This window comes from Vanellus vanellus, assembly GCF_965231255.1.
Source record: "Vanellus vanellus genome assembly, chromosome: 1".
Taxonomy (NCBI): domain Eukaryota; kingdom Metazoa; phylum Chordata; class Aves; order Charadriiformes; family Charadriidae; genus Vanellus; species Vanellus vanellus.
In genome coordinates, this window is record NC_138905.1 from 67,589,898 (window position 1) to 67,613,317 (window position 23,420).

A 23,420-nucleotide genomic window follows, 5' to 3' on the forward strand; every position below is an offset into this window, starting at 1 on the left:
TGCAGAAAGGGTTATCAAATATTGTAACAAGCCGCTCAGGAAAGTGGTTGAATCACCATCCCTGGAGGTATTTAAAAGACGCGTAGACGTGGTGCTGAGGGACATGGTTTAGTGGTAACTTGGCAGTGTTAGGTCAGTGATTGGACTCGTCTAGGTTGGAAGGGACCTTTAACATCATCGATTCTATGATTTGTATTGAAGACCAATTTGATGAGGAAGTTGACTTGCATGATCAGAAGTTCTGTGGAAAGCGGAGTGAGTTTGAGACTGGATTAATTTGGCAGCAGAACCCACAGAGGAAAGAAGCTCAGGTAGATTCTTACACATGCTTATTTTCACTGTGTATGAAAACACACAGTGTTTTCACCTCCCTAAACCTTACCTTTGGATGTAGACAGGGAAAGAAAGTGTCTTTTGAAGTTCTAGTTTGTTTTAACAACTGTCTGTGACTGACAGTGTAAAACACAAGAGAGAAAATACTATTAACAACTGCAAAAATATTCCTGAGTGTGAAAAACACTGATGGAATTTCTAAGTAACACATTTTCAGTACACAGCAAACAGAAAACAAAGCTCAGTAAACCAGATAGTTAAGCATTCAAATCAGATGTACATAAGCCTTAAAATAGTCTTTGTAAACAAGTAATTATATATGTGTTCAAGGTACAAATTTATTCTGTGTGTTTGCCTTTGCAAACAAAGACGTAGTAGCTTGATTTTTCAGCAATTTTTATATGCCATACTTGGATGCAGAGGGCAGAGAAAGAGATGTTGTTTATCACTGGCAGAGAAGGATGATTGTGGCTTCACTTTCAGAACCTGAGGGAAGGCTCCAGTTTTCCGTATCCATTATCCTAGATAGTCCCATTGTTGTTCTGCGGGTGAAAAACACCTTCCTGTGCTGTTCTGCACTCAGCCACTGTGGTTGCCATCAGTGCAGTGGAAGGCTACTGACAAATGTGACTATGAAGCAGTTGCTTGCTGTGTGCTTTAAATGTGACAGCAAACAAGAGACAAGAATATACAAGACACAAGTATATACTGCATGAGAACCTGGGAGCCAAATCTGAATGTTAGATGCGAAAAGTATTTACTTTAGTAGGATCCATCTGGGGAAATTTTTATATATTTTTCCTGCTTTTCTCTCCTTTTATTGTAGTCCTTTACATGTGACAGTATTCATCTTGCTGTTTTTCAGTGGCCCATGTGAGGCTTTCTTGGGTGTCATCTGTTCTATGCCTAATCAAATGGAAGAGGAAACAGGCAAAAAAATGATGTGTTCTCTGACATTTTGAAGAGTGGAGCTGTGATGCTGAGGCAGGGAAGAATGCATGTTAGGCCAAAGGTGAAAGGACCAAGTGCAGAAAGCTGTACAGCTGCAGTGCACAGATCCTGCGACAGTGGACACAGGTGGAACAAGATCTGTGGGGACATACGCATCTCCTTGGTCATTGCTGTAAATTTACCCAGTTGTATCTTAGCAGTGCTGTATGACTCTCCCAGTTTAGCTGCTAGCCTTGCACGTGCTGTATCCCATCCTCTTAATTCCAATGGAAATTAAATGAGATTTTTTTTTAGCATAAATGTTCTGATTTGTGCTTCACGCAAGAGGAGTCAGTATGTGTTTTACACAGCTTTAAAATAATTGTTCTTTATAAGTACTCAGTGAAAGCTTATTTTTCAAAAACTGTTACTTTCTCCTTCAAAATAAACATGTCCCCCCATCAATCAGCACCTTCATAGAAAGTTTTACCAAATCACAACACTGTGAATTCAAAGCAATGTAATTATTCACAAACTGCTCAAAGCAGCGTGCTGTGTTACGGGAGTTGCGCTGAAGGTCTTTTTCAGCCATCTGGTGCCTCCCTGCGGCTCCTGGGCACGGCTTGTCAAAACTAGCAGCTGGCTTTCCGTTCCTCCCACGGGACTGACCATATTCCTGCCCTCCCTTTGTAAAAGTTCAGGTGTGGCTGTAACGGTACAAATAACTGTCTTGCTGAACTCATCCAGCTCCGAGGTCTCTTCCTTGCCTCTTTGCATTTACACATTTACAGATGATTGCTCTGCACCTGCTGGCGTGATATGTACAGCTTTATTCGCTGGTGGTCCGGGTGCCTGCTGGATGGTTTCCTGAGCAAGGCAGGGAAAGGATACATCCCAAGATCACAATTAGCGCAACAACTAAACCAGCGAGAATGTGCTGGTATAGGAAAAATGTTGCTGCGTGCAGCTTTTTTAAAAAGTCCTCTGTTCCAAAAATTGCAAGCGGCGTGTAGTTTTCCTGACCGGCTTTGTTGCCGCACAAGCGAGCAGGATGGTATTTGAGCTTCACAAATACAACAGAATCAGGTGTCTTGTTTCTAAAATGGGCACACAATCTCTTTCGATCTCTGCAAGCATTTGTGTTTCTGATAATGAGTAGAAAATGAAGCTGTGTAAAAAATGTGAATTATGGTAATGACAGTAGTACGGAGTAGAAGGATTTAGTGGGAGCTTGGTACTGTATTCTTGTGATCTCCTTAGGGGTGTTGGTATGTGAAGTATATAGAAACCCTCATAGCAGTGTGCTGGTAGGGATGGGGCCCCCTCTGAGACGCTGTGCGTACCTTCTGCGTAACATGTCTTTTGTCACTCCGGGCGCTTGCTGGGAGAATTTGCTGCACAGGCCAAATAACCGTATTTGTATATATCCTGGCAAAACTTCAGGGATAGCGGTTGTACGCCAGCACAAGTGGTACCAATAAAGCTTCCTGGAGTAGCGGTGACTTAATTGTAGATTCAGTAAAAGCTGTTTGCGCAAAGAAAAGGAAATAATTTATGCTGTTATCGCTGTGTCCACCCTAAATGTGATACTGGTAGGATTACTACAGGAAAACAGTAACAACAACAAAACAAACCCCAAAAAGGTTGCATTCTTAATCAATGTGTTCATAGTAGTAAAAGCTGTGTCTAGATTGGGTCTGAGAACAGCATATTGGCACTGTTTAGAAGAAAAAGAATGATTAGAGTTCACACACATTTTTTGGTTTTCTATGCTGCAGGGATTTCTCGTGCTTTCCTTATTTCCCTGGGAGTTGGGTGTTGAGTGCTGGAGGCTGCTGCAGCCCCCGTCAGAATGCACCAGTGTTGTACAGATTCTGTCTGGTAATGACTGAAGGACAAGCTTTGGACTCCAGGGTACTCGATTAAAAGGTGATCGTTTGAATCCAATACGCTTCAGCCAGTTAACATTGAAAGCTGGTATTTCAGCATGTCCATAGATAAATGGAGTTCCTGTGCTGTCTGCTACAGTTTTTAATTTATTTAGAGCATTTCTTATGGATAAGGAAAGAGAAGAGAATTGCAGGAAAATATGCTTTTGATTTGCCATTACCGCTCTTATCTGTGATCTCAGATTACTCTATAAATATCAAATGAGCCCCTGAGCACAGAGCAGGTTAGAATTACACTATCATTATAATGACTAAAACGAGGGCCAGAAAATTAAGTGATTTGGTAAAATTATTGAATGATAGTGTTGTGATGCAGCTGTTACACTTAGGCATCATGAAAGCAATGCAACTTTACCTCGTTATGGAAATGTTAGATCAAGGAACTGGGTACATGAAGAACAGAATGTACCTCTTATCTCACAGCTTTCGAATGAGGCAAAGTTTACGGAAGTTGTAGTGTGTTTGTACTTAAAGCGCAGTTCTGGTAACAACCACAGAACAGCCAGGCATAGTCTAGTTGGAAAGAAATACTATAAAAGGTGAAATAAAGAAAGCTTCTGCCATCTAGCCCCAAGAAACCTCTCTCTTTGAATGTAAAGCACATGGATCTAAGTGATGAAAGATCTGACCTACTAGTAACTACTGATGTTGCCGAGGCTTAGTAGTAACTGCACCATGCTAAGTCAGCGATTCTTCATGTTGGAGGACCCCTGTTGAATGACAGCAGTATAATGCTATCAGGTTTTCACATCTTTTAAATCTGGTGTGCTTTGCTCAGAAGTTCAGTGAGCATTGTTTTCTCTTTGAAATTCTTCAGCTGCATGGCTGATGTAATGTTTGAAAAGTTCCCAGGAAGGCTGTGGGTTTTGAAATGTTATCTGTCTATGCTTGATTTTAATTAAAAATGGTTATTCTGCTGTGTTTCCCTAGTTTTTATTTTTCTGTTAAGATGCACTAAACATCTAGTTTATTAAAAGGTAGCTGTGTAATATATGGCTAATACAGGTGCTGTGTACACTTGAAAATAATTTTAAATGGTTTTCTTGGTCTCTTCAAAATTCAGTATTGCTATTATATGTCCAGGGGGACCTTGACGGGCTTGAGAGGTGGGCCTGTGTGAACCTCTTGGAAGTTCAGCAAGGCCAAGTGCAAGGTCCTGCACGTGGGTCGGGGCAATCCCAAGGACAAATACAGGCTGGGCAGAGAATGGATTGAGAGCGGCCCTGAGGAGAAGGACTTGAGGGTGTTGGTTGATGAGAAGCTCAACACGAGCCGGCAACATGCACTCACAGCCCAGAAAGCCACCCGCATCCTGGGCTGCATCAAAAGAAGCGTGGCCAGTAGGTCGAGGGAGGGGATTCTGCCCCTCTACTCCACTCTGCTGAGATCCCACCTGGAGTACTGCATCCAGCTCTGGGGCCCCAACATAAGAAGGACATGAAGCTGTTGGAGCAAGTCCAGAGAAGGTCCACAAAGATGACGAGAGGGCTGGAGCACCTCTGCTATGAAGACAGGCTGAGAGAGTTGGGGTTGTTCAGCCTGGAGATAAGAAGGCTCGGGGGAGACCTTATAGCAGCCTTCCAGTACCTAAAGGGGGCCTACAGGAAAGATGGGGAGGGACTCTTTATCAGGGAGTGTAGCAATAGGATGAGGGGTGAAGATTTTAAACTGGAAGAGAGTAGATTTAGATTAGATATTGGGAAGAAATTCTTTACTGTGAGGGTGGTGAGGCACTAGAACAGGTTGCCCAGGGAAGTTGTGGAGGCCCCATCCTTGGAAGTGTTCAAGGCCAGGCTGGATGGGGCTTTGAGCAACCTGGTCTCATGGGAGGTGTCCCTGCCTATGGCAGTGGGTTGGAAAAGGTCCCTTCTGATTCTAGCCATTGTATGATTCTATACCATAATCTGTTTTGCAAATAATTGGTATGTATTGATGAAGCGTGTCAATATCCATTTGACTTATGAGTCTAAGTTAAATAATTCAAAGACAGATCTATAGTGCTTTTCATTATACATTCTCAGAATTATTTAAATATTCATTATCACTAATCTCTAATAGAGAGTGTTGTCACATTACTTATTCCACCCATGCGCTGTTATGTGCTCAGCTTTTACAAGTAATTACTTGGATTGCTGCAGATCTGGGTAAATCCAAGTGCTAAAACCTTTCATACCTCATGAGGAGGGTCAAAGAACACTGCAAAATCCTTAGTTTATCTTTCTTATTCAGCTTTTGGTAATACAGTTGTCTTTAAACATAGTGATTTGCTAACTGTGTTTTATATGTATTTCAGTCCTATAAGATCATCAATTTTGCTCCAACTCTACTGCAAATCATAGTATCAGATGAAGTTGAATTTCCAGTGCGTCAAGCAGGTGAGATAAATTCCTCGTTTCATTTTCTTTCAGTAGAAAGTCAGTCTGTTAGTTATTCCAACAGAGTATTGAGCTGTTGCAATCTAAGTAAGTTCATGTTTGTTCTGAATGTGGGAAAGGATCTGTCTTTGCCATTTCTTTCCTACACGAGGGTCAGATAAAACCAGGCGTATAGAGTCCTTCTTTGGCTTCTCTGTGTCTGTAGTGATCCCTACTGGATTGCTGTGATTCTGATATGAAATGAGAATGATTTCTGCTCAAAACTGGGTATGCAGGGAGCCTTGGATACTCATTCTCCTGGTGGTGAAGAAGTAGTGATGCTGAGACAAGTGGGAATTTTTAAATAAGTGGATCTCATTTGAATGCACGTTTCCCTATTTGAATACCTTTTCCTGGAAAAATTAAAGTTCTGGAAAAATGAAAAAAAGCCATAGTTCCCTAGGTCAAGGGTAGCCACATAGGCTTAGTCAGTGTCTATGGTCTCCACTAACAAAAGTAGATACGAAGGAAGGTCACATCACTGATAAGTAATAAATTTATAGTCTGAGCATGTCTGGAAAGATTGCCCAACTCTGTGTGTGAGTTCAGGTATGGTCATGTAGTTGACTTTAGGGTGCACATTTGTGTAAAATCAGGTTCTAAATTCTCATAATCTATTTTAACTGCTCCTATACAGTATTTTTGACAGATACAGAAAATATTCAGCTTTTTTAGGAGATCGATGAATATTTGTCCTGGTTTCAGTTGGGATAGAGTTAATTTTCTTTCTAATAGCTGCTATGTTTTGGCTTTAGTTTAAGAATGTCAATAACACATATTGGTTTAGTTGTTGCCAAGTAATGTTTACATGGGTCAAGGACTTTTTCAGCTTCCCATAGAAGCTGAGAGGGAGCATAGACAGGACAAGCTGGCCAAAGGAATATTCCATACCGTAGACATCATGGTCAGTATATAAATGGGGGTTGGCCGGGGAGCAGGAATCTGTGATCGCTGCTTAGAATGGGATGGGCAACTAATCATGAGGTGAGAGCAACGTGTGTTGTATCACTTTATTTTGTATATTCTTTTACTATTATTGTTATTGTTATTTTCCTCTTCTGTTACTGTTCTATTAAACTGTCTTTATCTCAACCCATGAGGTTTTTTCCCTTTCCCCTCCTTTTCTTCCTCTTCTCCCTACTGTACTGGAGGGAGAGGTGGGGAGTAAGTGAGTGGCTACATGGTCCTAGTTGTTGGCTGGGGTTAAACCATGACAATACTCTTTCATTCACAGCTCTGTTTTTATCCTATGGAACAGCATTTCCCATAGAAGCACTGTGGGGTTTGTTTTTTTTTTTACAGATCCTGTTAATCCCCTGAGTGCGTTGGGGCATGCTGACATATGCTGTTTGTCATGCTGGCATTTATTTTTTCAAAGATAATCCAACTTTGAATGGCATTGTTAAACCATTCTGTAGTAAAGTTTGATGCTTAATCTAGACTCCATAAGGTTATTTTTATAAATTAATCTTTCATTTCAGTATAATTCAGGGAAAAAAAAAACCCCAAGTATGTAACTTTTTAAAATTTTTGTTTAATTTTCTTTTTATTTTTTACAGACTAGGGTTATAAAATAGAAAAGTGCATATAAATTACATTTATAAGTCAACAGATTTCCCTGGGAATTTTTTAAAAGCCAAGAATTTGTATAACAACAGATCTGTGGACAAAGTAAATTACAGTCTTGGGCTGGTCTTTCTGGACCTGTTTCTTGTCTGAATATTCTGGCACGTCACAAACAAAGAACTGTTTTTCCTCTTGCTCCTGTGAAATCTTTTACAAACTACGTTTTCATACTTCATAATTTTTCATCACCAAGAAAAATGATTGTACCCAAGGATATCTTATTTGTACTTTAAACCCCTAGCTAGTAATCAGCCAAAATAGTTCAGGGATAAGAGCTTATTAAGAATGTCTTACACCATATTTCCTATGTTTCCTAAAGAATGCCTACAGGCATTTTAGTACTGAGGCATACATACTGCTTTATTTTCAGGTGAAGCTTAACTTTATTTTTCATGTTTTTTCGTGTGAGACAGAAGGCAACAATTCTAAGGGATTATGGGAAATCCTAATAGTGAGATAAAGCTTAGGGAATTCACAACAAACATTTCTGTCTGAATAGAAGGTAGGCCACGTGCCAGTTTCATACTGGGCATTTCCCCAAGCAGAGTGTCCCATCTGCGTGCACAATGATTTGTTTACACGAACTTTCCAAACTTCACTTACTGAGCTTGAGTAGTTATTTTAGGGATGAGTAAAAATGCAGATAAGTAGATTTTTGTTTGCTTTTTTAGAACAATGGAATGTTATGTCCATATGTAAGACTGCTGTAATAAAGAATGTACCCCAATAGAAGCTGACTGAAATACTACCCTATTCTGTTTAGGACCAGGCACTTGGGCCTGATCTTGTGTGGGATCATAAAAAACAAAATATTTCTGACTCAGCTGTGCTTAGTGCCTATAATTGTCAAGAACTCGTGCAGTGGTTTTCAGTTGACATTTCAACTCTTTGTTCTACTTTCAACAGTATTATATGTTGAGCACAGAGTAACGTGGAGATGTGTTAGAATTAAATTATTATTTCCCCAATCTTTATACTTAGCTGCCATTTACCTGAAGAACATGGTGGGATGGTACTGGGCGGACCGTGAGCCACGTCCTGGAGAAGTAGTATTTCCATTCAACATTCATGAAAATGATCGTCAGCAGATCCGTGATAATATTGTAGAAGGAATAATTCGTTCTCCTGACTTATTGAGGTACCTTATATCGTGTAGAGATATTTCTGTAGCTCATGTTTTCAGACTCGTAGTCCATATATAGTTAATGTGAGAATCTCAATTTCTTGGGATATGAAGCAAGTACTTCTTTTGAAAATGTAGCAATAATCAATTTTACCATATTTATTTGCACTTGTTTTTCAGAAACGTATTAACCTGGCTAAGAGCTCTGTGATGTGATTTCTCCTCTTAGGGTGTAGTTTAAAGTGTCTTCTAACGTTTGCTGTAGGGACAGCCTGTCTGTTTCAGAGCAGATAGTATAGAGGGCTGTCTGCACTGCAGAATTACCCATTCAGGGAAATAGTGCCCAAGATTATTTTTTTTTTTTTCCCCTAGTAGCCTTTTTCTCAATTACTTTTGCATTTTTTATATGTGATCCTAGTATTTAAATGTGTGTTAGCATTCTTGGTTTTAAGATGTTAAAAGAATGGAAAAAATGCTGTTCTCTTTTTGCTGGAAGAATAGTTAAGATTCACAGACATACTACAGTCTATGATTGTTCACCACTCTAATTAAAGTAAAGATGATAGGATTGGATTAGGCTGTAGTGTATAGACGTTCATCTTTGAAAAACAGAAGAAAATCTTCGTCTTCTCTCCTCCTCCTCTCCACCGGCTAGGTGCCCAAAGATGTCTCTTTTTTTTTTTTTTTTTTTGTCAATAGTCATATCTGGAGGAGGAGTGATTGTCTGTAGATTGAAATCAGGATTAGAGAAAACACTTAAAAAAACCAATGAAACACCAGAATGCATTAGGCTGCTATAGCATTGCTGTCACTGGAGGCCTTTATGAATAGGTTAGACAAACACCTGCCAGGACTGCTTAGATCCTGCACTGAGACAGGAAAATGAACTCAAACATTGTTTCCAGTTCAGCTTTTCTAACATGCTCTGACACAGATGTCCAGAGTCCCCACTGCAAGAAATAGCTGCTCCTTGCCAAGGTTGTGCTACAAGGTTAGGAAGCTCGTGTTGTTTCTGTAATAATGTAGTGAGGGCATGAAGTTTCCCCTGCCATCAAGTCATAAATATGAAGTCTAAGTTTATACAAAAGAACACAAAATAATGGAAATTTGAGGAGGTTTTTTTGCAAACTAGTTCAGGCATCATTTCATAACCTGATATTCAATATGCTCTGATATAAATGGGAGTTGTCAACAATGGCAATCTACATCTAAAAGGATTGTTGAAAACCTCAGGACAATCACCTGGAATAAAGTAGAGGATTTCTAAATACTGGCTAAACTTGTAGATTTCTCAGAGGTTAAAAAAGTCAAAGAAAATTTACTGGAACTAGTCTGATGCTGTAATACTGATTTTTCACTGTTTGCTTGTGAGAATAAGGGGGGAGGAGGAACCAAATCTGCAATGAGCACAAACTCCAAAGGCTTGAGGGGCAAGGAAGTTTGTACAAAGCTAAAAGGATTAGTAGGTGGAGGGCTCCTTATTGAACTGCTTTGTAATAGTGGCTCCTTATGTAATGGACTGCAAGAGGATACCTAAGGAAAACTAAATGTAGAAGAACCAATATTTTCTGCACTTTTTTTTTTTTTTTTAATTCCTTAGCAGAGCCAAGAGTACTTATTTACAGCTTCTAGTACAGTGCTGCTCGGCTTTCTTAGTCACACCTTACTTTGGTCAATTAACAAACCTGTCTTGCCTCACCATTGTGAGGGCATCTAAAAGTGTGTGGAGGGAGAGGAATGGTAAGATGTTTTTACCTAATTGGCTCTGCCGTATGCTTCAGAGGTTGAGCAGTGGTGGTCTAGATGTTCCCAGGAAAACCGTGATTTCATGAGGAATCTCTGACTTGGATCATAACACAAGCCAATATTGTTTAATAAAAATGTACAAATTTGTGTTTTTGTGGTTGCTTTCAGCCTCCTAAGCATGTAGAAGTATAAACATTCGTTTTCAAAGTACAAAGCTATCTGGTTTCATAAGCAATTAATTGTTTTCAAACATTGCCTGATGGGTGTGGAGAGGCAAGAGGAAGGGAGAAAAGTAGCTAAAACGTGCTGAAATTAGTTTCTTTCTCAAAGTTAAATCCCCTGGGATTTTTTTCCTCGCTTTTCTTCTGCTACTTCCCAGAACTCTTTCAGTGCTGTCAAAATGTGGACAATACTTAGGTAACATGTATATTGTAGCCAATAAACCAAGATTTGGGATCTGTCCTTTGATATTGAACACTATACCATGATCTTATTTACGTATAACGTATTTCTTTTTCCTCCTGCCATAGAGCCCAGCTGGCAAGGTGTCTCCATGCTATCATTACGTATGACTTTCCTGGCCATTGGACAGCCGTGGTAGACAAGATAGGCTACTACTTGCAGTCTCAGAACAGTGGGAGTTGGCTCGGGAGCCTCCTGTGCCTGTATGAGCTGGTGAAGAATTACGAGTAAGTTGAAGTCCATCAGTAGATGAGGAATCGGTACTTTTAGTCTCAGCTGATTACTGAGAATGACATTCTTAAGAGCACTGGCAGTTCTACAAGGAATTCAGATAGAAAATGGGAATTAATAATTGTCATGTGCTTCCTTTCCTGCAAATAAATGAAAACTGTTCATCATTTTTATATCTCCAGCGAATTGAAAGCAGAGATGTCAGCAATAATCTGTATGAATTTACTGACATTTTTTCTTGAGGCTTTGTATTTTTAATCTGATTTAACTGCTCTGTGAAAAAATTCTTAAATGTTTGTAACGTCTTTTGTTTGAAGATTCCCCAAATTCTGGATATATGAATGTAAATTATTTTCTACTTCTATGCCATGAATACAGCACTGTCATTGTCACATACTCTTATTGCATATTGTTACCAATACCATCATCCTAATAGTCTAAATCCACAAAGTGTAAATTAGGGTAAGTGTTGAGTACTCTCTCACTGCTTTTATGAAAAACAGTTATCTGTGGTTAGAAACATATGTATAAACTGCACAAAAGAAATGTACGTGGGGAAGGAGAAAATCTTTTCAAAACAAAAGAATTGTCTTTCCCTTTCAATTGCTGTTCTCTCCTATTTGTTCAGCACCCAACTTGGGTTTGGCATTGGTATGAATGTCAGAGAAATTAAAGCGCCTGCTCCTCTGAGCTGACAATTCAGTAGTAAAGAACATTAATTCTTCTTCCCAATAGCTGCATTTATATAAGGTAACACTTGCTGTTTTTCATAGTTACAGAATTTGCACAAATTGTTGAGATGGGGGCTAGAAGAGGGGAGAGTGAATGAGTGAGTGCTGGATATTAATTTGATTTTTTTAGGGTACAGAAATTAAATTGCTGGTGAGGAATAGGCATTAGAATCTCCAGTGTGTAGATCCTGGACCAACATTTTTGTTTCCTTTGCAGATGCCGAAAAGCAGAGGAGCAAGGTCCTCTCATAGCAGCAATGCAAATATTTTTGCCTCGGATTCAGCAGCAGATGATCCAGCTTCTGCCTGATAACTCCCATTACTCTGTACTGCTTCAGAAACAAATCTTAAAAATCTTCTATGCTTTTGTTCAGGTTGGCATCTGTGTAGAGGAAAACAGAAACTTTTACTTTGCTGGGCACAATGACCCCCTTCAGCACACTCTTGGGTGTGATTGAAAAATAATACCAATTTGGATGGGAAAAGTCATATACAATAAACAGCTTTTATAAAAGATGATCTTTATAGATTTTTCTATTTAAAAACTGGTCACATGATCCCCCCCAATTAAAGTTTTGATGAACCTAGGTACTTCTGCACATCCTGTCTGTCAGCTTACTGGAGAAATGTTCCTTTCAAGTCACGCGTAACCTGATATAAACTATATGGGTATATAGACTCTGCTGGATGGCCTCTGAAAGTGTCAGTAGTGCATAGTGTAGTATAATTGTCAAATAGTGCACTTCAGTAGGTGGCGTTTCTCATTATCTTCTGAAGATCTGACAGAGATTATTTATCGAGGCACATGCATTTCATCGAGATGAGTTTGGCTTTTACAGGGACGAGTTTGGTGAGGAAGTACTTTTAGAGAATGAGAAACAAAACAAGATCCTACAAAAGGGGCAGCCTCAAAAATCTTACTGGGGGTTAAAAAGCTAAAATAGTTGGTTAATAGATGTGGGGAGGATTAAAAAGATCCTGAGATCCTATTTTACTTTTCAATAGCTTGCCTGAATATTGTCACTTCGCTTCGGATTTTGTAGAGAAGAAAGATTTACTAGATAGTAGCTAGGTAGTAATTAGGAGTGCATTTCACTTACTACAAGGCTATCGGTTTACCTAAGCCCTGTAGTATAACTACTGCCATGGTCCCTAAAAGTCAGCTGGGCTATTGTGAAGAAGAGGGAAAAAATAAGAATTAGCAAGTTCTCAGACCAAGGAATTTTCCTCAAATAGTGTCTGAAATTACAGAAATTCCATTGTAAATTGTGCCAAGAAGGATGCAATTAGAGCAGTATTGATACCTAACCTAGTTAGTTTTACTTAAAACCTCATCTTCCTCAGAATGTAACTACTGTAGAAACATCTTCTACCTTTCTTGGAGAAAATTAGTATTTCATGACGGTGTTTTTATTTCAGTATGTGTTGCCACTCCAGTTGCTGAATAACCAGACTATGACTCAGTGGATGGAGTTCTTCCGTACTATCATTGATAGAAATGTACCTCCGGTAAGTTTTAATCTTGTAAAGACCTCTGATACTTGTGTGTTGGCATTTGAGGAACAGTCAGTGTGAAGGTTTTCTAAGTGTTCGTTTGTTGGTTTTTTTTTTAAGATGTCACCTATTAAAGATTCTTATCCTTGGAATAAGTGGTGTTTCTGACAGAAACGTAGGAGGATCATGTAAGCTGTCAGAATTTCATTGTATGAGGTTGTGACACCATGTAAACTCCAATCTGGGATATGTTGGAAGTTTCCAAATATTTTAGCCAGTTTTTCTCAAACAAGAATCAAAAGCTTATCGCAAACCCATCATTTGTCTCCGTTGCTCTTTTTCTTCCATCTGTCCTTCATATTTCTTGAAGAAAATAAAAGTAGGAATTAAATTCTTGTTTGTGTGTGTACAACATTAACTGGCATTTCCTAAGTTTTTTAGAAATCTATTTCACAACCTTAACATGTTTTTAATAGCTTTTGCAGTAGTATATGGTTAGGGTTTGTATATTTGGAGGAGTTAGCATCATGCTTAATTTTTAAGCCTGAGTTGCACGCCACTGTGTAGTATTCAAGTATATGTAAGAGTTTCCATTTTTTAAATATGCATAATTTTGAAAATCAAAGTACAGTCATTGTACAAGTATTGCACATATAAAGTTATATTGACTAATTAAGATAAATGAAAGTTCCTGAATGTTATATAACTGTTAACATAACCAAAGCTCGAGTCGATGCTGTGAATTTGGATTAGTTTACTCAGCAAGGAATGTTTAAAGCATCGTTTCTCTCAACAATACATGCACCTAGTTTAAAATAAATGTATTTATTTGTAGGAGACTTTGCAAATTGATGAAGATGATAGACCAGAGCTGGTGTGGTGGAAATGCAAGAAGTGGGCATTGCATATTGTAGCTCGTCTTTTTAAACGGTAACAAACTAACAAACTGATTAACAACTAAATTTGGGTTACAAGTCTGTAATATTACTTGAGGTGCGATTAGACCAAGACCGTTCAGTCAATTTCATAGCTCATGGTCACCAAAGAGGTATTCCTGCTGCTGTCCTCTGCCTTGCACTGGTGCAGCAACTGGTCTGAGCTCTTAGTGAAATGATTTGACTCTCTTCAGAGGGCAAGAAACTACCCCTGCAGAGAAAGTACTTTTTTTTTTTTTTTTTTTTAACTACATCCAGCTACAAGTGCTTATATTCTTAAATATAAAGGCAGGGGAAGGTTTGAAAGGAAATCCATAAACATGGAAGTTACAGAGCTTGTAACAAAAAGGGGAATATATTTATTTGTCTATAGTATCGTACCTTATGAGGTAAGAAAAGAAAAGGGAAGTGGGGTATTATATGGGAAATAATGACTTAGAAGGAACTTGTTGGAAAGGATTCCTTTGGGAATGGGAGACTACTCAGGGTCCTTTGTGTTTTAGAAAGTACTGTGTTTTCCTGACACAGTAGACTTCTTACAATGTAAATATCTGTGTGCTCTCCTTTTTAAAGGTATGGAAGTCCTGGAAATGTAACTAAAGAATATTTCCAGTTCTCGGAGTTTTTTTTAAAAACCTATGCTGTGGGCATACAAGAGGTAAGTACAGTTCATTTGTTTCTGAATTTGGCTGAACAAATGTATCATTTTCAACAGTGTGCTCATATTGAAGTTCATTCGTTAAATAAAAATGAACAGATTCAGACAGGTTTTCCTCTTAGTGATTGAGAAGTTCTTTAGAACTCGGTGCCATACAGCTGAAGTGCAATAGCACAAATGCTCAGCAATTCAAAAAAAACCCTGCAGGAAAATTCTCAGTAAAGGCAAGTGCTAATAAAATGGTTTTATCATCACGTATAAACATTCTAGATATAGCTGAGAGAAAAAACTATTGATACAGAGGCTTCATGTCATAGAAGGGTGTATTTTCAGGCCAGTCATTAGTAAGTGCTTTTGCTGCAAACAACTGAGGCACAGTAATACAATGATACTGTTTTATTTCAGGAAGATACAAGCAGATTAGAAGGTGACTGAAGAACAGCAATAGAAGTTGTTTTATACCTGGAAAGCATATTTTATGAAAATATAGCATAAATTCACAGTTTGCAAGGAAACTATTTTTGTTGGGGAATGCTAATTATTTGTCATTAACACATTGTTGTGGAGACAGTTCAGTTCCGATAAAGTAGCATAGAAGAGGGGCAGTTCCTATCAGTTTTCTGTTTTTCGGCCAGCTCAACTGTGGGCCTCTGGGAACGTGGGTTTCCAGGCTTCCAGTATCACCCTGGTTTGGTGGAATGGCTACAGCAATTGGGTGCCTGAAAGCACTGAGAGCGCTGGCTCCCAAGATTGGATATTTTTGGCAGAGCTCTTCCTGTTTCTCATTCAGCCTGCCATATACTGGATGACTGGGAGCAGTAGTTCCCAGGCTTCTGGCTCAGCTAAAGCTCTTGGATGTCCAGGCGTTTGGGTTACATACTCCAAACAGGCTTCAAAGAAGCTGGGAGAATGCAGTACGCTCTCCTGCTCATGATTTTGGGCTCTTGATTACCTTTGGTCTACAAAGCTTGAAAAACACCTGGGAATGCTGTTTTTCAAGTTTTTCATTTCCAAAATGTGTTGCTCCTCAGCACGCTGCCAGGTGAAATACCACTGACATGGTATCTGCAGGCTCCTTACAGTTTCAATTTCCAGTGTCTTTGATGCAGTGTGCCAGGCTGTTGTCGTCACTTCAAGACAATTTTAAACTAAATTTCAAAATACCAAGATTGTCTCCAAAACAAAATTACTTTTCTCCATCCAGTTTTGCAACAGAATAGTTTATCCGTCAGCGTCTTAATTCGGTGTAAATATGTAAATGTTAAGAACTAAAGAGAGGAATGGTTGTGGTAAGGCTGTAAGCATTAAATGAAAAGAAACGGGAAACAGTCTAATCTCTATTCTAAACTCCTTGCAATGTTTGGCTCCTGAGTGGAAAAATAGACTCCCGTGAGCAGTTGTCCTTTGAAATACCTAAAGTTTGTCAGTTGAGAGATTGGGCTATGTAGTAGAGGGTGCAGTTTAGCTTCTGAGATAAATAAACTGGACAGTCTGCACATTTCTGCCATTTTTGGCTCTTAAATGCTGATTTGTCACGTTTCCTTGCAGCGTTAGTAAGAATTCTAGTGTAAATATTACATTACTAAGCCTTCATTACTTATTCATCAGTTGTTAAGTGCTGACATTGTGCTAGAGTCTATATGAGATATAGACAATTCTTGCCCAAGGAGTGTATCGTATAAAAGGCTTAAGATCAGACTTAGTACTCCTAAGGAAAGAGTTATGTTACATTCAAAATAAAATTTGTTACAGCATTGTGAAGAATTACGAAGCACAGTTGGCCTTCTGCAAATATATGACTCAATATTTTGTTATGCATTGCCCTTGATTTTTCTTTTTATTTATGTACATGCCAGTTCTTTACACTTCTTAACACTTAATAGTTCATCTGCCATTAGTGCTTCGTACTGTAGGTTTTTCTTACTATAGCAAGCCTTTATATTAAGGAAGCATTGTGTGACAGAGTCGGTGATAGCATGCTAGGTGATACTATCTGATGGTTACAACAGGTAATTGAAGTTAAGGGTTTTGCATGTCTTCCAATTCACAGATTTAGGTACTAACCTATTTTTCTTTTCTAGTTTAGTATTTCTATTCTTATCACTGTCCTTCCAAAGTAATTTGTCTTCTTTAGGGGCCTGTCCTTAAAAAATGAACACAGACACCACTAACAGATTTAGAAGCCAACCAGTTTGAAAATCTCACTGTGCCTTTTTTCCTTATCTATTTCAAGTTTTTCTGAGGTCTGTGTAAACTCTCAGCCTGTGAATGTTGAAGTTTATCTTTGGTTTACAATCACAAGTGGTCACATGGTGGGGCTAGTAGTAAAGGTAAACGTGTACATAAATGCTTGTGGGATTAGCTCCTTAATGTTTAAATGATTTCTGATTTTTGGATCAAAGGCATCACAGTGATTACTAAGACTAGAACCTCTGCTGTAAGACTAATTAATCTGTCCATGTACATACACTGAAGAGGTGCACTGCATGTCTGTGAGAGAATTTTTCAGTCTTCATTTAAAAATATCAATGTGTCATTTCTTTAGGTTCTCTTAAGAATCTTAGACCAATACAGGCAAAAAGACTATGTTGCACCACGTGTTCTTCAGCTAACGTTAAATTATCTGAACCAAGGGGTTATTCACTCTGTAACATGGAAGCAAATGAAGCCACACATGAAGGTCAGTATATAAAACCCAGTCATAAACACTGCATGCCATCAGAGTGATTAAAGAAAAAAAAAAAAAACCCAAACAAAAAATCCCCACCAGGTTTGTAGTTTTAAAGAAGGTTTCATGAATCTTTCATGCAGCAATGGACCTGGGCAGAAAACAGCATTTCTACAGGAATGTGGTTGTGGTTTTCGGTATTATAACTAGCTTTTGTTGCAGATATTGTTAACTCAATTAAAGATTCCGTTTATTTTTATTTTTTAAGTCTGCCAGAAAGTCATAATGTTCTGGCTTTTATTAGTTGCTAGTGTTCAGAATTCTTTATAGATTTGGAAATTCATAATTGATTGTTGTGCAAAGATACCAGGCAAAGAGAACATGAACTATAAGGAGCTGAACTGTTTTAAGGACATGTTTTATAAGTGAACTAAGAACAAGTGAAAAGTGATGTTCATACTTTTATTTTTTCATATCATAAGCTCCCCTGTTGTGGTGAGTTAATCCCATGAGTGTTGAAGAGCAAGGACTCTGAAATGCATTCTCATGTTAAGCATTGCATTGGTGAGATCCTTCTGCAGAATGTGACTTTCTGCTGTTTGTAGGCTACATCCTGAAGTATATTTTGTGCGTGGTATTATAAAGTTAGATCAAATAATTACTGCTGTCTGGGGCTGTTGCAAAAGGGAAGTATATATATAGTAAGTTTATTTCTGTTAGCCAAAATAAAAGAGCACTGGTTAAAAGAATTTTACTCTTCAGAAAAGTAGGTCTAGTAATTTAGTGCATAGTAGAGGGAAGCTGTACTGGAATTTTGATTTTATGTGTACTTGCATGTATTTGGCTTCTCTAATATTAGAGTATAACAGAAGAAGTGATATTCCCTCTGATGTGCTACAAAGATGAAGATGAAGAGCTCTGGCAAGAGGATCCATATGAATATATCCGCATGAAATTTGGTAAATGTTTGCATTTAGCATTTATTTTTTGCTTTCATCATAACTGTACACTGTAGTCTCAATTAACAGCATGGCCACTGTAATGTCTCTGTCTTCACCAGTGTCCTGAACAATAGGAAGAAGAAAATTTGTTTCTTAAATCTCACCAATCTGTAGTTCAAAGAAGAAGTCAGATCAAGTGAGTTTTGGCCATTTGGCTGGTAGCTTTAAACTAAGTTATTCTGTTAATGTTTTTTTTTTCTACTTCACATGTCCTCAGTGCAGCCCAAATACACTGGCTTGCTCACTTTTTAGTGCCAGTTTCAGAATCCTGAACTGCAGATGTGCCAGCTGTCTGCTAGTTCTTGCAGCTCTCACTGTGACCAGAAGAGGCCTGACTTGCTCTTTCCCTATTGAAAATTGTTAATGTCTTCAGCATTTTTTTGTCTATTATTATTACTAAATTGTAAGATAATTAGAGATACGTATTCTTTCAAAAGACACAGTGCAAAATCTTGGAAATATCACAGAGGACCATATAATGAATAACTTCTTTTAATAAAAGAGTCATGTCATTGAAAAAGAGAAGGGTACTTAAAAATATAGCAAATTTATCTGGAAAACTCCAGTAAGACAGACACCACAGGGATGTGTAACATTTGGGAATGTTTAATTAGTTGATTTGGGATTAGCATATGTGAAAACAGAATTTAAATGTTCATAGAATAGTTAAAAAAAACTTGGAGAGTTGTTATGCAAAAAATCAATCATGATATAGTGTTGATCACTGGGGTTGCTGATTTTTTTTGTATATGAATTTGGTTCTTTCTGCATAAGGAGTGACTCCTATTTTTGTATGTAGCTGAGACAGTTAAATACAGACTTAAATTGTATTGTGGAAGGTAAAAAAAAAACAAAAAAAACAACAAGCATAAAAGTACATGAAGTTTAGTGAGGCACGTTTAGGTTTGGAACAAGAATTCTGGTAGTCTGGTAGTATTTCTTAATCGTGTTTTATCTTCAAGTTTTCAGGAAACGTTAGTGTATAATTTTAACCACATTTTAAGATTACCTGTTTAGATCTGTTTATTTAATTCAATTTGTGTTAGAGATGTTTGGATTAGAACATGTTTGGCAGCATGGATTTTTTTTTTCTCAAGTTACAAATTATATTTTCAATATGATTAAAGGAGGTTTACTTGTAATGAATGAAGCTAAAAAGCTTCGACTTTCAGCAGTTTTAAAACTACCCCAGGTCCAAGTAGTTTTTTCATACAAGAAGTTTCCCATGAGGTTTTAATAAAATCAAGCCAAAATTGTGTACATATGGTATACATATGGTACTGGAATGTATTGTTGTTCTTCCTGTAGTGGTTTTAATTAAAAAAAAAAAAGCCATGATTTTTCATCCCTTAAATACATGGTCTCAAAAGAATTAATGAATAAATAACACATTCCTAGTAAAGCGAATGATGAGTGGTCAGTAGATTTGGAAGGCAAGAAGTAAATGCTTTCATAAGCTATGTGACATAAGCTTGGGTCTGACTCTTTAACCACAAAGTTAAGACAATTGTGCCAGTAGTTTTGAAGTAACCTATTCACCTTGATTCCTGATTTTGTGATATTGTGATATCCCACAAACAAGATGGTTTACATAAATTTTATTATTGTGGTGTTCAGAAAAGGAAATATTTTTTTTGCCTTTTTTTTTAATTTGTTAGATGTGTTTGAGGATTATGCATGCACTACAACAGCAGCACAGAATCTTCTTTATACTGCTGCGAAGAAGAGAAAAGAGGTATGGAAATAGTGGGTTTTAATGATTTGAAGTTTTCTTAATAATGTTATTTTCCCTTAAATTTGAAGATGCTACGGGAAGCAAGTCTTGAAAATCTACTTGCTAGTACGTAGTCAAATGCTCTCCTGGCTGAGTGCTGTCAATTTTGGGAAAATTAAAATATATGTGTATGCATAAATAAATAAATAAGTGGATTCCTCTTGCCGTTTTAAAATTAACCTGCTGGATACGAACTGTGTTGTACTAGATGTACTGGTATTTTCCTAAGTACACAAACAGCCTCTGTCGTGGCTGTTCTGAGCTTTCCCAGTAGGGGGAAAAGTGAACCCGATCCTTATTAATTTTCACTGATGCTATTTAAAATCCTGTTGACAGCAATGAAATTAGCAAGAGTGAAACCAATTTCATACAGCTGCTCTTTAAATAAGGATATAACTTTTCTGTAGCTCTTTCCATACTTATGTTGATCTGTGCAAAAGTAGCTGACCAAGCCCTGGAAAGCATATGTCAGTTTGCTAGAACTACAGGCTTTTGTCTGGGTACCATTTTAACGTCCAGTAAATACAGAACTCTCTTTCCAGATGGATTTCCAGAGAAGGAAATAGTCTTTAAGTCAGGTGGAATAGCCTATGACCTTTCTACTTCTTTATCGTCATAACAGTCCTTGCCCGCTGACCTCCTCATTTTCATAATTTGTACTGAGACCGTCAAAACATCATAATATCCAAAAAGCACATAATAAGTGCGGAAATGACATTAAACAATTGGTTTTGCCAGGAAACCTTTCTAAGTCGAGTCAACTTTAGAAGTCATTGCCAAAATCATTAGATTAATATAAATTTATGAGGTTTTAGTCCAAGCTGTTCTTGAATATGTATATGTTCATACATATATGTACACACATGTATTTATTTATATGTGTGAGACAAGCCAGAAGAGAAGTTAAGGAAAAAAAAAGGGTGAGGTACTGTTTGAGCCTCTTGCCTTTTCGTCGCATTTTTCGATTTGCCTCAAGACAACAAAAATACCTTATATACTATTACTAATGTGAAATTTCAAGGAGAATAATTTAATTTTTACAAGTTTGGCTGAAAAGTTGAAAAATGAACCTTCTATATTTTAACTATGGAAAGATACTACACATAGTCCCTCAGAGTTGCTTTGGCCAAAATAAAATTTCTACTTTAAAATGTCACGTGAATTTTTTTGACTTAAAAAATGCCATTAAAATAATTTGACAGAAGGAGATTGTGCATTTTCTGTCTTGCATAGGTATTACCAAAAATGATGGCATATTGCTACGAGATTCTGACAGAGCCAAACATTGATCCGAGGAAAAAAGATGGAGCTTTGCATGTTATAGGATCCCTAGCAGATATTTTACTGAAGGTAAGTGGGTAAAGAAGTGAAAAAGGTTTGCAGTTCTTATTATGAACTGCCATTTCCAATAAAAAAGTCTTAGCTTATAAATTACAGCTACCCCTTAGCCGTATTTATATAGTCTGTAGAGGGATTGAACTGCGATAAGAATCTGAGGGTTTGTTTCTTTAAAAATACTAAGATTCTTTCCTGCTTTTTACATTCTCATTTTATATGCAGATTTTTCTTCTCAAGTTTCTCCAAAGCTCTGTTTGTTTGCTACAGAACAGCCCCTTGGTCCTCTCCTGCTTTACTAGTAAAATGGAAGGGTGTTAAAAAAGCAAACATGCATTCCATCAGTAACATTGCCTATAATTCTTTAGCAAACCCCCCAACAGCCTGAACTATTGTGGGCTGCTTCTGGTTCCAGAAAAATATTTACTTAACATGTTGCAAGAATGTTTTGTCTAGCTTTCCAGCTTTTTTACTCTACAATGCCTGGCTGTAAGGCTTATTTCATCAGCCAGCTGGGAGTTTTGAAAATAACTGGAAAGAGCACAGAGTTTCTATCCTTTCTCCATTCTTTATAGGCAGTATCTTCAGAATTTTGAGTATTTTTTTGGAATTTGAATATACATTTAATCCGCACTGTTGCTCTGTAACGTAATCTTGATTACAGTTTCCCTTTAGTAGACGGTGGAGTCCAAAGTATGCCCTGTCTCCGTATCAGAAGTGACTGCCAAAAAGTTATCATTTTTAGCATGAGAATGGCAGCTTTGTGCTGGAGCCTTCCTTTTTAAAGTAATTTATTTTATTTTATGCGAGTTGTCTCTCTGTGCAGGATGTCTTCATGTTACAAGGCACGTCTTGCCAACGTTTAACATCTATTTTTTACCAGTGTACCAATCTGTGATCTGATCTGAAGTGCTGAAACATCAGTAACATTTGCAGAATTTTTGTAGATTAATTTGCATTGTAAATGCCTTCCCTCATGCTGGAGTATTGCAGTGAAAGAGGAAGACATTGTTTGTGTTGTGAGGAGCCTTTCATATTGACTGTGGGCTTCTAAACCCATTTATCTCTGTCCTGAGGAAAAAAAAATGGATTTATGCCAGTATGCTCCTCTAATTTGAGATTTTTCAGTCTTGAAACATGAGGTTTTAATATACTTTATAAAAGAGTAATAATCCCCAAACACTGCAGACTCCTCTCAACTCTGAATTTCTTGTGTTTGTGATTTGGGAGATTGAAAAATTCCATGAACTGTTTCTGCATAAAATACTTGACTTGTAAGTGGCTGGTGAGCTGACTGAGATTGTAAGGAGCTCGTAGACACAATGTCCCTGCCTTAGCCACCTGGCTTTCCACAGCGGCTCCAGTTTAATGCATCCAAGCCTCTGACCTGTGTGCACAAGGGAAAATTCTTTTCCCTTCTCTGTGTTTTTTCTCTGCTCAGGTTTTCAGCTGCCTCTCTGAAGGTTTGGGAATCAGTCTGGGGAAAAAAATGATGTATGCTTTGGTGAAGTAGAAGTGCGGTCACCCAAGATACATGTTGTATTGAATGTCCGCTTTCACCCTCTTCCTATCTTAGCCACTGAGTCATTCCTTTAGATGGTAACACGGTCCCCCACATATATCTCTTCCAGTATGCTGGGTCTATAGGTGCTAAGAAGGTCCCAAGTCTGCATGTTGGTGGTCCTGGCTTCTTGTGAATATCTTGGGGGATTTGCCAAGGTTGGAATAATGAAGGATAATTTTCATCATATATCCTTCTCCAGTCAAGGAAATTTCTATAACAAGGGAATTATCTTAGTCCATTAATAAACATGCAAAAAGATGTGGGTTATTGTTGTAGTATGTAAAATAATTAGGTTTGATGCTTATAGTAACAGTAGGTCATTTGAAACTCAGATCTGTTTCATACTAAGCTTGTATTTAACTTCAACTGTGTATGTACTCCTTTGTAGGAAGAATGGAGGTACTAGGTTATTGATTCTAATTATTTTTTTAAGAAAAATCAGCTGG

At 37.8% G+C, this 23,420-nt stretch overlaps 1 protein-coding gene across 1 annotated transcript in view; it reads left to right on the top strand.

The window, feature by feature from the left end:
- The window catches only part of IPO8 (importin 8), a 51,169-nt gene that overhangs the window by 4,317 nt on the left and 23,432 nt on the right, over positions 1 to 23,420 (top strand). Inside the window, exons 2-12 of the mRNA XM_082491598.1 lie at positions 5,506 to 5,587; positions 8,234 to 8,390; positions 10,652 to 10,810; positions 11,763 to 11,919; positions 12,965 to 13,054; positions 13,875 to 13,969; positions 14,548 to 14,632; positions 17,178 to 17,312; positions 18,160 to 18,259; positions 19,960 to 20,036; positions 21,309 to 21,425. Of these exons, the coding sequence (XP_082347724.1) occupies positions 5,506 to 5,587; positions 8,234 to 8,390; positions 10,652 to 10,810; positions 11,763 to 11,919; positions 12,965 to 13,054; positions 13,875 to 13,969; positions 14,548 to 14,632; positions 17,178 to 17,312; positions 18,160 to 18,259; positions 19,960 to 20,036; positions 21,309 to 21,425 (1,254 nt within the window). The remainder of the gene's footprint in view (positions 1 to 5,505; positions 5,588 to 8,233; positions 8,391 to 10,651; positions 10,811 to 11,762; positions 11,920 to 12,964; positions 13,055 to 13,874; positions 13,970 to 14,547; positions 14,633 to 17,177; positions 17,313 to 18,159; positions 18,260 to 19,959; positions 20,037 to 21,308; positions 21,426 to 23,420) is intronic.